Below are 16,894 nucleotides of genomic sequence, written 5' to 3'. Positions count from 1 at the left end.
TTCTTGTCATCTCAGATAAAAGTGTTCAAAATGTTTTTAAAGCTTTCTGAACTGGCGTTAGTTTGGTTTCAAAGTGACAACGAAGTGAAACTTCTTGGTTAAAAGATCCAAACTGTAAAATATATTGAGACTCACAACCAAAATATGAAATTCTTATCTCCATCAGAGCCATTTAATCAAAGCTCCTGTAATACTCATACAATGTGTGGAAAAGGATGGATTTTCTTTTTCTACAGGTTTTCCTTTATGGTGAGCTCTAAAGGGACCATTTAGCATTCTTTATTTTCTTTAAAGTAAAAGCGGTTTAGTTGGCAATTCTTCTGCGTCCCTAAACAAATAATAAAACTGCTGACTTAAAAAGCAGCTAACAAAGCACTTTCTCCTGCACAGCAGCTTGCACAATGAATATGGATTATGTACACCTCTCATGGTAAAAAAACAAAAATACTAAAAATAATAAACACTGAAAAATATATATTTTCTCTGCATTTTTTTTACATAATCATCTCTAGTTATACATGAAACCGATAACTTTCTTAGCATTTTTTATTTTGGTTATCAAACATATCCCTTCAGAGACAACTGTACATATAACTGATTCACTGTGACAGGATTTGTTTTTTTGTGTATTTGTCCATTTTTGTGTACTGATTAAATATGAATAAAGATGAAAAAAACTCGCAATATTAGTAATCAATATTGCAAGTTTTTTTCCATATCGTGCAGCCCTAACATATATATACACATATGCATTTTTTGCATTTTGGTGTACGTTTGTCTGCCATCTTTAAAAAAATATCTTCAGCATTACCCCGCAGATGGTTAAAGAGGAACATGTGACTGGTCCTGATGTGGTGTATGTGAGTTCTAGTTTGGTTCATTGTGGAAGAAGGATAGGCAAAGGTTTTCCATTAAGGGCTGATAGGTCAAGATTATTTGGAAAAATATTATCCTCATCTTTGGATGGCTGTGTTGGCTGGGTGTTGGACTGGAACACACGAAACCTGGGTCTGCTTCCCAGGGCGTGGAATGAGCCAATTCTAGTGCTGGTCTTTATGCTGCCTATCTTGGTCTCCTTGTGCCTTGAAAATACAGGGTTTATTTAAGAAGCAAACTCTTTGCCAAACCACCTGTGGGAATCAGTGGAAGCTGATTTGCCGTGGTGACCCCAGACGGGATAGGCCAAATGTGGAACAACTTTTCAAGTGGCAAGTGGGAAGTGTATGTGAAAATACAAACAAAAACACAATGTGCAACAAGTGCAAAAATCATCAACATTTTTTTTATTTAAACTTTTGGACATGGATCCTAAAAACTTAAAATATTTTATGGCAAAAACAGAGAAATGCTCTACAGTACATATGAGAAATCTTAATGACTGTACTGTTACTCATGTTAATGTGATTTTGAAAATCGAAAGTGTGACATTGTTGTAATCCACAAATCAAAACGAATGTTTTGATGCCATTTTTCAGAAGTGAACGATTATTCATCTAAATTAACCTTTCCATCATTAACAATCGCTTAACTGAAATGTGTTGAAACTGTATTGACTGCAGGCACACACCATTACCATTTCCACTGAGCCTTTTATTCATAACCTTGTGCAACACTGTCACACCATTAGCAACACACACTGTAGCAGTGAGGCAGAGATTATCCATCCCTAAAGCTCCAGATTATTTGCCTGGTCTGTGGCACAGCTGTCAGGAAATGGTGGTGTAGGATCCAACATGTTAGGAGACTGGGCTCAGTGGCAGAAACTGCAAAATTTAATAAGCCAAGTGTTGTTTATTACGAACATTTAAGTCAGAAAGACATTCTGGGATACAAAAGTGCTAGTGAAAAAAATAGTGTTCTTCCAATATGTCACTGTGACAAAACATCAGCAAATATCAGAAATGTTGTGATTAAAAGGAAAAAAATAAAATGTTTTACTCTACTACAGCAATGAAACAGTTGTTCTCAAATTATTTGTTCAAAAGAGGAAAATGCTTGCACACCAACACTAAACCATAACTTGTATTATTATGTTTGTTACAAATGTCAGATTTAGTGATATTTGTTTTCCAGCATGTAGGTGACAATTTTCTTTTATTTACTGAAACTAAGCAGTTCATAGCTAAACAAGTGAACAAATAATACTGAGTACATTAAACAAAACCAGATTTTGGATAATATCTGTACGAATGAATATACCTGAGTTTATGTGAACAATATATGAACACTTTATTAATACTTGAATAAAATGGTATGTGGATAGGTATTACCAGAGGCGGACCTGGCTAGTTTGACGTCCTGGGTGAAACACCGGACGACCCCCCCCCCCCCCCCCCCCACCACCACCACCACCAACCCTCCAACACCGCCCTCAATCACTCAATGCCAGTATACATAAGAACAAAATACATAATTTTTCTTACTTTAATAGTCATAAAATATACTTTTCTAGTTGAATTCACAATTATGATGGATTGTGTAACTTAATTCACACTTAACACACATCATTTTGTGTTTTCTTTTTGAAGGCTGGCTGACTTTAGTACAAATTGCCTTTTTTTTTCATGGTTCTTTTTTTTCTTGAGCCAACCCTGACATGAATTATGAATTAATTAATCCCAGTCAATTCTGTTGGCTTCATGAATGACCATCAATGGAAACTAAAGAACAATTTCTTCTGTTTTTTGTGCTGTGTCACATAAAACTGAGCCATAAAAGACGATTGTGTACAGTTTATCTAAAGTAATGGTAAATGGCGTATACTTATATAGTGCTTTTCTACCTACAAGGCCCAAAGTGCTTTACAGTCACAGATCCATTCACCCAGTCACACACTCAGTCACACACTGATGGCGGCTCCTCTGCCAAACACTGGCGCCAACCTACCACCAGAGGCAGGTTGGGGTTCAGTGTCTTGCCCAAGGACACTTCCACACATGGGTGTGCAAGGCGGGAATCGCACTTGCAATATTACAATAATTGGTCGACCGCCCAACCACTGCACCACGGCCGCCCCTATTGACTATATATGAGAACAACAGAAGAGCTTAGATTATTCCACCACTAAGTTAATTAACAAGACTAGTCTAATTAAGGGCAAACCCTCATTAGCCATGTGGCAAATTTTACTCCTGAAACGGTAAATTTGGTCTTATTTGGTGTCTAGTGAATGTTAATTTTGGACACCACCTGCATTCCTTTATCCTTGAACTGCGGGGAACAAGAAAGAAACTGGCAATGTTTTGGGTTTTTTTGGGCGCTCACAAGCGCGCCATACAAAATTGCACCCTGGGCGACCGCTCACATTGGCCATAGGAAAAACTGCCGCTGGGTATTACACCCAGCTTAGAATATTGATCCAGATCCTGGGGATTGTTACTGAAAAGTTTAGGTGTTTATGTAGACCTTAAACTACTTTTGGTGCAAAATTGAGTCCAAAATCAAACAGAGAAAAAGTGTCACAAATAATCGATAAAAGAAAACACGGAAAAGGTGTCCGAGACAATGGTTACTACTTGTAGATTAGATCAGGATTGTCTAACCATGATACTCGAGGTTGAGAACCCCACATGTTTTCCAGCTTTCCCTGCTGTTCTTGCTGCTGATTATCTGTGTTCAGCCAATTAGAACTTTAAATGACCATATTTGGCTAGACAGGAGAAATTAGGGGCAGATGTAGTTCTAATAGAAGCAGGATCCTGAGGATCAAGATTGGGTTGCACTAGTGAAGAGACAGTGACACTGAGAAAAAGACTTGAGACAGAGTTGGAGGTAGTAGAACCGTGGGTAATCAATCTCTTAGATGCAAAAGGACATCAGGAATGATTACATCAGAGATGTTTTTCTAAATAATCCCAGGATAGCACGACTGTGATGGTTTGAACATGTTCAAAGGAGGAAATGTATGGTCAAAATAAATGACTTAATATGATAGATTGGCCAGGCAAGATGTTGAGAGGAAGACCAAAGATGGTATTTATGAGTGTTATTAAAAAGAACATCAAGGAAGGCCGGGGTTAAATTGAGTAGCATTACGTACTGTGAAGAACTGCAAAGGCAGAAGCCTAAAAAAAGCACATCTTGATAAGTGTAAGCTCATGACTTTACAAAGATTAGGACATAACTTCAAGGATTTTTATCTCAGGACATCACAGTAAGATTACACAAAGATCATGTTAATTATTAAGTTTTTGTTGTTTTTCATATGTAGTAGCCTGGAATCACTAACTGTTTGTTTTTGTGCCTCTGGCAAGCTTTTTTGAAGTTTGCTGCTCTGGAGTTTTGTGGGGTGGAGTTAACACAATGCCAAGAAAGAAAGACATAAGCAATGATCTTACTGAATCATGGCTACTGCAGATCAATTTAGGAAAGGTTATTAAACCATTTACAAACAATTAAATGTCTATTAATTCACAATGAAAAAGATTGTTCTAAAGTTGAAAAGGGTTTTTAAAGACAGTCGTCAGTCCTGCCAAGAGCGGACTTTGGCAGCTTTTTCTGAAGGTCAGGTTGTCCAGTACTGATATAAAATGAGAGAAAAATTACCAGATAATGTGGATTGATGAGTGGAAAAATATCCACAGTGGGTTTACTAGAACGAGAATCTAGAAAAATCAAGAAAGAACAATTTACTTTGAAAGATTTGTCTAAAAGACTAAATATTTAGTGAACATAATTTTTCACACAGCTAAACCAAAGTGAAGATATACAGTAATATGTCAACACAGGCCATTTGGTAAAACAGCTGATCACGCAGATCCCATCTGCTATCCAGCATGGTGGCTGAGGAAGTATGGTTAGGATTTTTTAATCCAAGATACTCTGGATGACTCTGTTGGCTGGTACTGGCATGTGAGAAAACAGGGTTCGTTTCCCAGGGGGCACGATGAGCTTCATTCAGGGTGCCTCCTTAGGCAAGACCCTTCATGCTAATGCCAACTCTGTTGCCACAAGGGGGGCCAGGTTTTGAGGGACATTTGTTAACCTTGAGGTGATGTGCCAAAAGGTAAACAACTCCTTACCCAAAGTACTCTGAAGTCAACTTTAAAGTAGTTCTGGTGGTGTTGAACCCAAAATGTAGACCTGGCTTGTGGTAGAAACCTAAACATTTAATTTAGGAAGTAATGTTAAAAGTGAAAAAACCCATGAAATGAGGGAGAACAAAAAGATGAGAAAGCAGATGTCCTAACGATTAAGAAATGAAAACCAGACACTTAACCCTTTAACACCGCAGAATTAGCTCCAGTATTGATGTTTGTATGACTAAACACTACTCTTAACCAATTACTCTATTAACATAGTTCCAAGAGAATCTAAAAAGGAGAAAAGAAGCTTTTCATTGATATGCAACCATTTTTAATAATGAAGTGTTAACGCAAAAAAGGAACCTAATACTGACACGAATGAAAGCAGCTTGTTGTATATCGGTGCAAAGCTGCCTTTCTCTGCATTCAAATCCATGGGAATCATGTTAATTCTGTAAATGATACCATGTGTCAAAGAGCATGTGTTATTAGGTGTCGCCGGCAACATCTCTGGTGGTAAAGGGTTAAATACACTGAGGGGGGTAAACTGACTTAAGAGAGCTGTGTAGGATTTAACCTGAACCTGGGTGTGACTGACAGGGAGACAACTCAAAACAGAAAATGACAAAATCCAGGAAATATAACTGAAGATTCTGCACTGTAGTTTACTTTGTCAGAGCCAAAGCCTTGATGAAAAGGCTTTTCATGAAAAGATTGATCCAGCTAGAAGCTACCTTTACCATAAGAGTTTGATTTTAAAATAATCTAGTCGGGCTAGGGTGGGAACTTTGTCTTACTGAAAGTTTAATCACACAACTTTATTATTTAAATTGTTTAGCATGTTTTTTTCTGGTTTTTATTTTGACTTGATTGAAGAAAATAGTTTCTGTTAGCCAATCTTTATAGTTTGCTGTAGCACGCAGAAGTAAAAATAGAAAATACAAAAACACACTTGGTAATTATTTTACAGCAAACATTTGAACACATTTATTGTTTACTGGTTCTTTATGGTGAAAAATGATGTCTTCAATAAAACCTGCACACTAGCTTGTGATGAATTACTATGATGTTGAGTATTACAACTATTCAACATACCTGATTACAAGCATAATGCTTTTCCTAATTTTGTAACCCTTGTAAATTAACAGTCAATTAAACCAAAGAGTACTAAACTGGCAGCATGACCGTCGATGTTTTTGTGAATGATTTCTAATCGATTGGCTTATTTTATGTCTTTCAGGAGCTCGAGTTTGGACTTCATCCATCATAACCTGGCTACAACTAGACCAGCTACCTTACTCACTCTGGCTTCTGTCACTGTATTCTCTGCTCAAAAGGATGGAAACCCTCAGTGTTGACTGGCTGTTCTACCCTCTGACAAAGGATGTCTAAAGATGAATGTGTTCTTCATGACTGCAGAGGTTATTGACATGACCTTTCTTAGGAGTGTTTTCCCTTCTGTGAGAGATGTTTATAAAGTCTCCCCCCATCAAGACGGAGGAAACTTGATGGCTACTACCTCTCCTTTGGATTGCTTCAATTTCCTGGGCTTTAAAAAAAGGATCTTCAGTAGCCATCAGCTGCTCCGCTGTTAAGCTCCTTTGGATTTATTTAAACATTGAGTTTGTCTTTGTAGCTACGTGGCGTAGTACGTTTCTTTCTACTCCAGAAAGAAAAGAAAAAAAAGACTATAAGCACAAACAATTTTCAAAGAAGCTCTGGAAGCCATGTCCCAACTGGGACACCATTTAAGTACTGGTTTTAATTGCCTTCAAACTCTCACAACGATGGGATGTATACGGCTCCGAGGTTTACGGAGCACAGGCTGGTGGATGTCCATGAGCCTGCTGCTTGTTGCAGTGTTGGGTCAGAAACTAGACGAGAACGACCCAGTGGTGATCACCAGCAGTGGCAAGATCCGAGGAATAAAGAAGGAGCTCAATAACGAGATCCTTGGACCTGTCGTTCAGTTTCTAGGGGTTCCCTATGCTGCTCCACCCACTGGTGAACGCCGCTTTCAACCTCCCGAACCCCCACTATCATGGCCAGACATCCGCAACGCCACACACTTTGCCCCAGTGTGCCCTCAGAGCATTGTGGAGGGCCGCCTCCCGGATGTCATGCTCCCAGTGTGGTTTACCAACAGCATTGATTTGGTCTCCACTTATGTCCAGGACCAGAGCGAGGACTGCCTCTATCTCAACATCTACGTCCCTACAGAGGATGGTGAGTTGGCCTGCAGGCGTGCGGGTAGGATAGTTGTGGGAAAAAATGGGAGGCAAAGTCAACAGAATTGAACCCACAACCCTTAATAGGAGAATGAATGTTATTAGGATGTCACTGTACCAGTGTGGGGGCGCATCTGTGTCGATGTGTTGGCAAGTAGTTGCATGACCTTGTGCATGTGAACCGTGCATGACCCTGCCTATACCTCTTGAATGTGTGTGAAAGCGATTTATGAAAAAGACACCAATGTGTTCTCCTGTTTGTTCTCCATTAACAAGCCATCACAGCTGCCCTACTCTTCACATCCCATCCTCTATCCTGTTTGGTCGCTCCATCCCCACTGCGTTCTCCCTTTATTGCTCCTTAAACAGGTTTTCCTCTCATTCTACTCTCCTTTGACTCCTCATCTCTGCATTTGCCATCTTCTGTAAGCTGCCTTCTCTCTTCCCTCATGTCTGTATCTCATCATAATGTATTGTGCTCTGTCACAAAGGCCACAGTTCATTAAACAAGACAGTCGTTGTCATGATCGTCACCGATTGATTTGGCTGACTGAATGACTGAATGCTGCTCTGATTAAACTGGTGCAGTTCATTCTTTCCCTCCGTCTTTATTTCTCCCTTCCTTTTTTCCTCCAAGTCTTTTTCACTCAGTCGGCTTTGTGTACATGGTGTGTGTCAGAGAGTGTGTATGCGTGAGCATGTAAGCTCCTGTGTACATTGCGCGTTCAGGGGCTCCATGTTATTCTTTAGTTTTCTATTCATTTTACAGTCAAAAGAATATCCAAGGAATGTGCGAGGAAACCGGGCAAGAAAATATGTAGACAAGGAGGTATGTATAATCTGAATGCAAAGTATACTTGTGCCACTTAGAAAAGAAGAAGAAAAGGGACAAAAATGATGTGTAATGGAACACACAGTGTACAGAAATCAAGATGGAAGTGTACCAATGACTCAGCTGGTGACTCAGCGTGTCTTTCAAAGGAAGAAGACGTAGATGGAAATGGTTTTAAGCCAAAATAAAAGGTGGTTAAATTAACATGTTAGAGGCACTGTTCTTCTGAGTAAGTACTAACACCTCTAAGAAAATAAGTGAAGGGGAGTTAAGAACCTCCAAAAGTGTTCTGCAGAGGACAAGCAGTCCTAAATCACTTTATCTGTAAATGCTTGGATGGCTGCATGACAGAATAGTGTGTTCCACATGTCTTCTATTCTCTCATTGGCCAGCAGGAGTGGGAGTTTTGATTGGCTGCTGGCTTTGGGGCCACGGGGTGAGCAGTAATAATAGTTGATGTGCTGTGGGGTTGCAGTATATTAGATAAAGGCAAACTGTTGCAAACATGCAACACACACACACACTCCCTGTGATGGAGTTGTATGCAGTGTTAAATAAGATGAGCTCAGGCTGGACCTTGGCTGTGTAATCTCCATTAAAAGAAACCAGTACTGTGTTCAGGTTGGCCCGGGCGGCTGTGCAGAGAACTGTTTCATCAAGATAATGCCCTCTGCGCTGCTCTGTCTTCCTCCCTCCGTCTCTCAGCTTCTTCCAAGATATTGATGTGTGTGTGTGTGAGTGAGAATGAGGGGAGGGTTGCTGACAGTGTCCTTGATGAGGCCTGGGTGTTAATGTCATTGTCTTGGCAGCAGCTCATATTATCACTTACTGTATATTCTTCTTACAACACAATTTATTCTAATGTCGCTCCTCTTCCTCTCTACTCGTCTTCTCCGACGTGTCACACAAACAAATACCAGAAGAGGGATATTCACTTAAACGGGGGGGATTAGAGGAGCTTACGTATCCATCACACAGCATGAAAATCATTATTTAGAAACGAAGGCTCAGACAGTCGCCCCTGATATTTTCATTTTTTCACTTTGTGATAAAAGAAGATTAAGTAGAGAAAACAATGTATCTTGGACAAAAAAAGTGGAATTTGTCGTATTTGAGGCTTAGATTTTTTTTTTTTTTTCCCCCCCGAGTTGAGGCTGCTTTTGCTTGGGTTTGTTTATCTGGCTTAAATGTACTACCCTCTGGTTGTGCACTGAGGGAAGAAAAATCTTCCTTTGAAATGTCAGGGAGCAGCGCTTAGTGTTACACACAGCAGCTCTGCACTACAGAGCACGCCTCAGCGGGCAAAGATCAGTGCAGCCACTCTGATCTGTAACCTTGTTATTAAAGTGAATGTAAATTGAACTATGATTAATGCTTGCTGGCTGTTTTGCACTAAATGTAATTGTTTTTTGTTTTTTTCCCCACTTTATTTAATTGCATAATGCAGTTAAAATTTGAAAAAAAAGAAAGAAAGATTACTCACTCACCTCCTCTCCCCGCAGACACTTAAAGTCTTTTCATCCTATAAGTCTGCAGTATAAAACCAATAAATTAGACAAAATACAATCGTAAGATGATGTAGAATTTGACTTAATTCCAAATTCTTTTGACAGATCCATGTCAAATTTGTATTGAAATAATCTAAATATTCTTAATATAGCATTATTTATACAGTCAGTTTTAGATTTAGGTGTGAAAACAAAATCCAACCTTAGCTTATCTATACCAGAAAAACTACGTTTCAATAACATTTGCTATTTTAAGCTTTCATCTGATGATAGCTTTCTGAGGGGATTTTTAGAATCATTGACCACATATAATAAACTGGACCGAGTGAGTGTGATGTTACCCAAAAAAAATGGCTTACTTCTGGCTCCAACCAAATGAAGTCAATTCAGTTGCCGTTTTTTTCCATTATTTTATGTTGCCATGTTGGAACTAGAAATGGTCAGAAAAACAGCCATTGGTCGAGTTGGTCTAAGTCAACAGTTCTACGGCAACCACTCTCGCCAATCCATGGTGAGCTTGTTGGCCACACCTCCACCACCTGAAAGCATGCTTGGGAGAATATGTCAATCAAGCATTCTGAAAGATCGATGTGAGGCCAGATACTTTGAAATGGAAATTATGTTTTTAGATGTTTTGCTATTTGTTCATGTATCACAAGTTATGTCGTCATCACAGTATTGATCATTAATATCGCAAATTTTTCTCACATTGTGCTGCCCTAGTTTGGATTGTAATTTTTGACTAGATTTTAAGAACAACTTTAAAGCATTTCAAGAGAGTAAATTTAAAAATGCTGATAAAAGAAACAGATGTTGCTTCATTTTTATTTTCAGAAGCTCAGTTCTCGTCAGTGAGTGGCAGTGGGTGGGGCTGGAGACATTTTACTTTAATTCATGGCCTTCTGGATATGTAAATATATATAATGGCTGATTTGTTGAAGACATGCAATCAATCTAATTTTCTACAAGTCGGTGTGAAAAACAAAAAACACACTAATAAGGTTTGTATGGATTTTCTAAAAAGAAGAGCAGAATTATCATGTCAGAAAATCATTTTGTTGAGTCTGTTTGGTATTCCACTTACACTCATTACATCATGTAAACAGAGCAAAGTAATTTATTAAGGATAATTGGATTAAAGCAGTTGCCTGGCACTAGATTTGTAAAGTCTGTTTGCACGGCAGCAGTGGATTGATTCACAGAGGACATCATATGAAAAAAAAACCTAACATGCTGAGACGGGACAGCATGCCTGTCATAACAATTAAGCAAAGCAAACTGCTGTTTGTCAAACATTTGTATTATAAAAAAAAAAAAAAAAAATCCTTGTTGAAGGATATCACACTCAGACATCCTAGTACTTAACCCACTCCAAATGGTACAGCTGGATAGCACTAAAATTGCACGCCATTTTTGTTGCACCTCTAATCTTGGGATCATGGGAAATGAAGGATCATGGGAAATGAGGGATCATGGGAAATGAAGGAAGGCTATGTCTTGGAAATTGACAGTTTTTTTTTTTTTTTGGTTAAAAACAGCGTAAGCATAATTAGAATAATCATAATTAAAAGACCACAGAGAATGCTTTTGAAATAGAAGATGATCAAAGTGGGACTATAACACAATTTCTTGGCTTAATTTATTCTATTTGAGGCAATGTAATGGATCAAATAAACCATGTGAAATCACATTAATGCACAGTGAATTACACTCATGTCTAAGTTATCTTTTATTTAGTTTTTCCTGCTTTTTAACAACATTTCAGACTTTCCACACTTTAGTTTTTTGGTGACCATTGGGCTTTAAATTTGTAAAAAAAAAAACACTAAACAACACTTTGGATTTTTAAAAGCTTGAATTTGAAAGTTGATAAAACAATTCTTATCAGGAATTCCAACCAGTCCCAGCAGACACGCCTGCTTATGGAGGTTTCTTCCTAATCTTCCATTTAGAGGGAGTTGTTGCTTGTTAAATACGGTGAATTACACTGAAAACCCTTGGATACAATATGTTAGTCACTTCTATAGGGCAGTTCTATACAGATAATCTGTCCTTGGAGGACTGGCACACAGAAAAAATAAGATTTGATTCCCAGGGAGTGCAATAAGCTTCATCCAGTGTGGGTCCTTGGGCAAGACCTTTCATACTAACTGTGTAGCCACAAGGGGCCCAAGTCTGAGTGCCTCTGTGCCGGTCCCCAGCCTGGATAAAATGCAGGGTTGTGTCAGGAATCCAGCATCTCTGCCAAACCACTTGTGTGAACCAATCAAAGCTGATTCACTGTGGTGACCTCTGAGGGGATATGCTGAAGGAAACAAATTAACACTCTGGTGCTGGAGGATTTTTGCCTTTTGTGTAGCACTTTGAGACAATCATGATTAATGGGTTGAACCCTTAATAAATCAGACCTTTACCTTTTATTAAAATGATGTATTAAAAATAAATTCACGAATATCTACTCAACATTTGTGAATATTTATAAAGTCATGGTGTGTCATAATAGTCAGATTTCTGACTGGACGCTCACAATTGCAATTTAAAGCGTTTGTCATTCACCATAAGTGTTTCTGGAAACGTAAAAGGAAATTGTCCAACACTCATCCGAGATGAGTGTTGAGACATGGTGCTGTTCAGCTGGCAGGCTGCGTGTAAGCACGTACTAATGTGGCTCTGAGCCGCCGTTACAAACAGAACTAGCAAACAGAACTACAGCAGCCTCGTGCCTGTGTGCAGAGGCCTAAACATGCTGCAGCACAATAACAAGCCATTCAGAATGAGGAGCACTGGGAAAAGAAATCTCAGAAGGAGGGACAAGATCAGTAAATGAAAGTCTTGATATAAAAACAGTAGAGGAGGTCCTCAAAAACACCAGTGCTCTCTTTTTATGATTAGGAATAATCTGTGAAAAATTGACATTCTTAGACGGTTGGCTGTGCAGATAAGTTTTCTTGTATCTGCTAACCTGAATCCTCTGGCTGCTGTTGTGCTGACTTAAACAGTCTGAGCATTTCCATTTGGGTCCTGTGGATTTCTTACAAGCACAAACACAAACTTATTTGTGGACTACAAACAGAACATATGTCATCTATACAGGCAGCACAATTTACTGTTTCTATGTCATGTAATGCACAAAGCAAACAAGGTGATTAGCATTTCAGAAACCCAGCAATTTTCCTCTGGGTTTTTTAAGTTAATTTGAATATTTGATTTTTTGGTTTCTTCATTTTGGGTAGTAGAGATTAAAAGCAGCCGCAGAAATAACAATAGAAAATAAAAATGAACAAATCAAATAAAAATAAAAAATAAGGTAGTCAAATTTGGCCCTTTGAGTTTCTTGAATTTAAGATATGACCTCTTTATTAAATTCTAATGTGGCATGGGTAGTCTGACTGAATGTCTGCTCAGAAGTCTTTTTCTTAGTTCCCATGAGGTTTTGGAAGTCATTCGATTTTGAGAATCAGCCGATACCAAGTCCCACTCTGATATTTTTGTAATGCATAAGAACAATGTAACAAGAAGCCTGATACAGCTTGGACAAAATAGTTGCTATCACTTTCTTCATGAAAGAAAAACTACAAGAAATAAGTTCTGCGTTTTGCACGTACATCTAAAAAATTTACAGGTAAGGCACATTGTTGCGGTAAAATGATGAAAATTTAAAGGCTTTCAGATGTGAATGTTATTAATATTTAGACAATTAAAATAAAATGTCTTATTCCATAATTTTTTGGTTTCTGCCAAAGGAGTTCCTTCTTTTCATCTGCTCTTCTCCTCTGTCTGTGTTCTGACTGTTCCACTCCTCACCTTTCTGCTGTGTGTCCATGTCCTGTTTGCAATTGCAATTGCGTTCCTTCTGTCTCGGCTGATTTTTGAAGCTGCTAAGAGACAACAGAAGGAAATAAGAGGCAGAACGTTGTTCAGGTTACCCTGGATTTCCTTTGCCCCCTCCACAAATACTTCTCCAGGCTCCCTTTATTCTAAAGCTAATGTGTTTAACTTTTTTTATGTCTAACTGAATCTTGTGCCAAAATTATTGCTGATATAAAAAAGTTAAAAACTCAATGAAACTTTCATGATAAAAGCACAAAATAAAATCTGCATTTTTCATCAAAAGTTAAGGTAAACATTTTGAGGAATAAATCATAGCTGGCGTGTGATGACGACTTCTGTGATGAGGAAGGCACATTTGAATTTTTGCTCTCATGGTGGGATAGCAGTGGAGTCAGAAGATGGAAGTCGAACTGAGGGGGAACCTAACTAGCTATGAATATAAAAATCGTATGAATGATTCATAAATTTCAAAAATATTTATTACTTCTCATTCTCTGAGTTATGCAGGTTCTTTTTCTACTGTTTTTCCTCTCAACTGGGACGTAGTAAACTAGAATTGGTTAAAAGGCACTGGGGTGCAGACTTTTAGTAATCACTTTTATTATTTTAAGCCTTAGTTACATCTGTCATTTCGGGTGTATACAGGCATTCTGTGGGTGAAAAATGGGCAAACCCATATGAGACACGCAGCACGAAATTTTTAGATGGTAGACCACTCAAATCCTGCTTACTGCTGTTCATGTGATAACTGCTTATGTTTTAAATGAGTGAATGTGACAGAGCATCGTTTGAGTGGGTGTCCTACGTGCATTTGCGTATCACCTGCACACCCCGCATCTGCAGATTTTTAGGGCAGTAAGTAAGTACACACATAATACTAGAGCAGGACGTAAGGGCACAATTTTTCGGTATTTGTCACATGCAAAAGGCCCACCGTGTGTTAAGGGGGGGGGCACGTTAACATAACATACTGGTAAAACGTGCATGCTAGTGTTGAACCTTTCCTGCGATGTTGTTTCTGACCGCGGGGGAGATCTCCTCCAGGGCCCACAGCGGATCTTCCTTCGGGGGTTGACTTCCCCATTCGGACCCTCAGCCTCCAGAGTGGGTTAATAATAATAATGTTAATAAAAATACTTTTTATTTCAAGCGCCTTTCAAGTCCCCCAAGATCGCTGTACAAGGTTAAAAATAAGAAAAACAGAACAAAACATCAATAAGAAATTATCAGAGTAAAACATGAATAAATATAAAGACATAAAAACAGGATAGAAAAACAGACAAATGAGGTTGCGTTAACTGAACTGATTAACTGTATGATGTTTAAAGAGATGAGTCTTGAGTTTGGATTTGAACAGTGGCAGCAAGTCGGTATTGCGTAGATCTGGAGGAAGAGAATTCCATAGCTGGAACCAGTTGCAGTTTTTTTGGAGGAAAACCTTTTTTTTTTTTTTTTAAATTACTGTTCTCGCTAACTGAGTAACACAAAATGAATGCGCACTCACACACTCACTTGGCTGAGTGTCTGTCAGTAGCGGTTTTAGGCACGGGCCATACGGGCGATCGCCCGGGGCGGAAAAATGACGGAGGGGCGGCGCCAGCGGCTCAGCTCTTGTAAAATACTTTATGCATCACTATTGGTTTACTTATATCAGGTTTACTTATATCACAGAGTTTGTAACAGCCTGAAACCTGGCGGCGCCCCCGCCCCGCAGCTGCGCTCCCTGCTGTCTTTGAGAAGTAGACGCAAATGTGTGTGAGAAGGAGAAGGGAGGGGGCGCGGGGTGAAGAAGGAGAAGGGAGGGGGCGCGGGGTGAAGGGTGCAGGCTGAGGTGAGCACGGAGCACAAAACGCATGCGCAAACCTGGCTGGATCTTCTTCCAGGGGGGCAACGGTCGCGGGCCGCGGCTCAGTGCTTGATGAAAAAATAAAAATAAAAATTGCGCCGCCATGTAGCGAATTGGCGCCCCTGGGTGCAGCTGCACGCGCTCCTGCTGGAAATGTTTGACGAACGGGAGGGGGGGGGGGGGGGGCTGCGGGTATAAAAAAAGTATAAAAAAATCATGCTTTTTTGGTTATTTCAAATAAAAAATGGGAAAACAAAAAAAAATTCTTCACTTAGATGACAGTTGGTTTAGTCGACAGACTTGATACCTATGTCAGGACATTTATGCTAAATGCAAAAACATCTGAAATATGGAGAAAAAAGGTCAAAGCTGGTGCCCAATTTAGAAAGAAAAGAGAAGAAGAGGAGAAAAGAGACAAAGAAAAGGTTATTATCGCATAGCTAGATGCACGTTTTCTAAATTCGAATGCTACCTGCCCAACAACAACAACGTTGCAGAGGAAAAATCTCTTGTTTGGTCTATCATGACCAAAACTGAAGTAGGCCCAAATATTGCAAATAACGTCATTTTTAAGATATTTATTCTTAAATGTTTGCTCTGCCTTAACTTGTAACATTAGTTATGATTCGTGTGTCTGTCTGCTCTGCTGTAACACAAAGTTTTTGTTGTGTTTTATTGTTGTATATTAGTTCATAATGTTAAATAAGCTGTGATGGTAGCATGCTGCTGCTGCTGCTGCTGCTGCTGCTGTTGTTAGCTTTTCAAAACTCCAGTTGATCAAGTCATACCTGAGATCACCAATGTCTCAGGAGCAACTCACTAACCTGCTGTTGTTAGTATCAATCATTCAGGGGGGGAGCAGAATTCATATGATGACGTTATTGACAAGCTTGCATCAGGAAGGCCACAAAGGTTAGGTTTTAGTTAGTGTTTTCTCTTCTTAGTGCTGCAGTTACATTTATTCTAATAATAATAATAATGGATTGGATTTATCTGCGCTTTTCAAGACACCCAAAGCGCTTACATTATGTCCATTATTCATTCACTCCTCATTGATACTTGGTGATGGTAAGCTACGGTTGTAGCCACAGCTGCCCTGGGGCAGACTGACAGAGGCGTGGCTGCCATTTCGCGCCTACGGCCCCTCTGACCATCACCGGGATCATTCATACACATTCACACACCAGTGGAGCCACACTGGAGGCAAGGAGGGTGAAGTGTCTTGACCAAGGACACAACGACATTTTGGCTGGTGGGAGCGGGGATCGAACCGCCAACCCTTCGATCATTGGACGACCCGCTCAACCACCTGAGCCACTGTCGCCCAATTCTAGTGTATTATTAGTGTGATTTGTAGTTTATAATATTTATTTCAGATTGTTTGTGTTTATTAAATATTTCCTAACTGTATTTTCTGTTACAATAAATGGACAAAGTGACTCTATGGGGGGGGGGGGGGGGGGGGGCTAGAGGAGGGCCTCGCCCGGGGAATAATTCAGGGTAGAACCGCCACTGGTGTCTGTCCCCTCCTTTTGCAAATGCTGGAGCGCGGCACGAGGGAACTCGGCACACACACATTTCAGCACACACACGTACACACTCATTGTGGAAAAAAGCAGCAGGAG

The 16,894-nt window shown here is 39.5% G+C and overlaps 1 protein-coding gene across 5 annotated transcripts in view; it reads left to right on the top strand.

Moving 5' to 3' along the window:
• Window positions 1-16,894, top strand: part of nlgn1 (neuroligin 1) — a 406,572-nt gene that overhangs the window by 61,015 nt on the left and 328,663 nt on the right. For 2 of the 5 annotated variants that reach the window (XM_078945410.1, XM_078945409.1), the window contains 2 exons: window positions 6,265-7,250; window positions 8,022-8,081. In XM_078945410.1, the coding sequence (XP_078801536.1) occupies window positions 6,752-7,250; window positions 8,022-8,081 (559 nt within the window). In that variant the 5' untranslated portion in view covers window positions 6,265-6,751. Of the gene's footprint in view, window positions 1-6,238; window positions 7,251-8,021; window positions 8,082-16,894 lie in introns of those variants that run through there. The other 3 variants (XM_020701552.3, XM_020701548.3, NM_001201506.1) reach the window with 2 other exon arrangements.

The sequence above is a fragment of the Oryzias latipes genome, chromosome 4 (genome assembly GCF_053564925.1).
Source record: "Oryzias latipes strain Hd-rR chromosome 4, Olatipes_Hd-rR_3.1".
NCBI lineage: Eukaryota > Metazoa > Chordata > Actinopteri > Beloniformes > Adrianichthyidae > Oryzias > Oryzias latipes.
The sequence above is the reverse complement of the archived record's forward strand: the minus strand, read 5'-3'. Positions and strand labels throughout refer to the sequence as shown.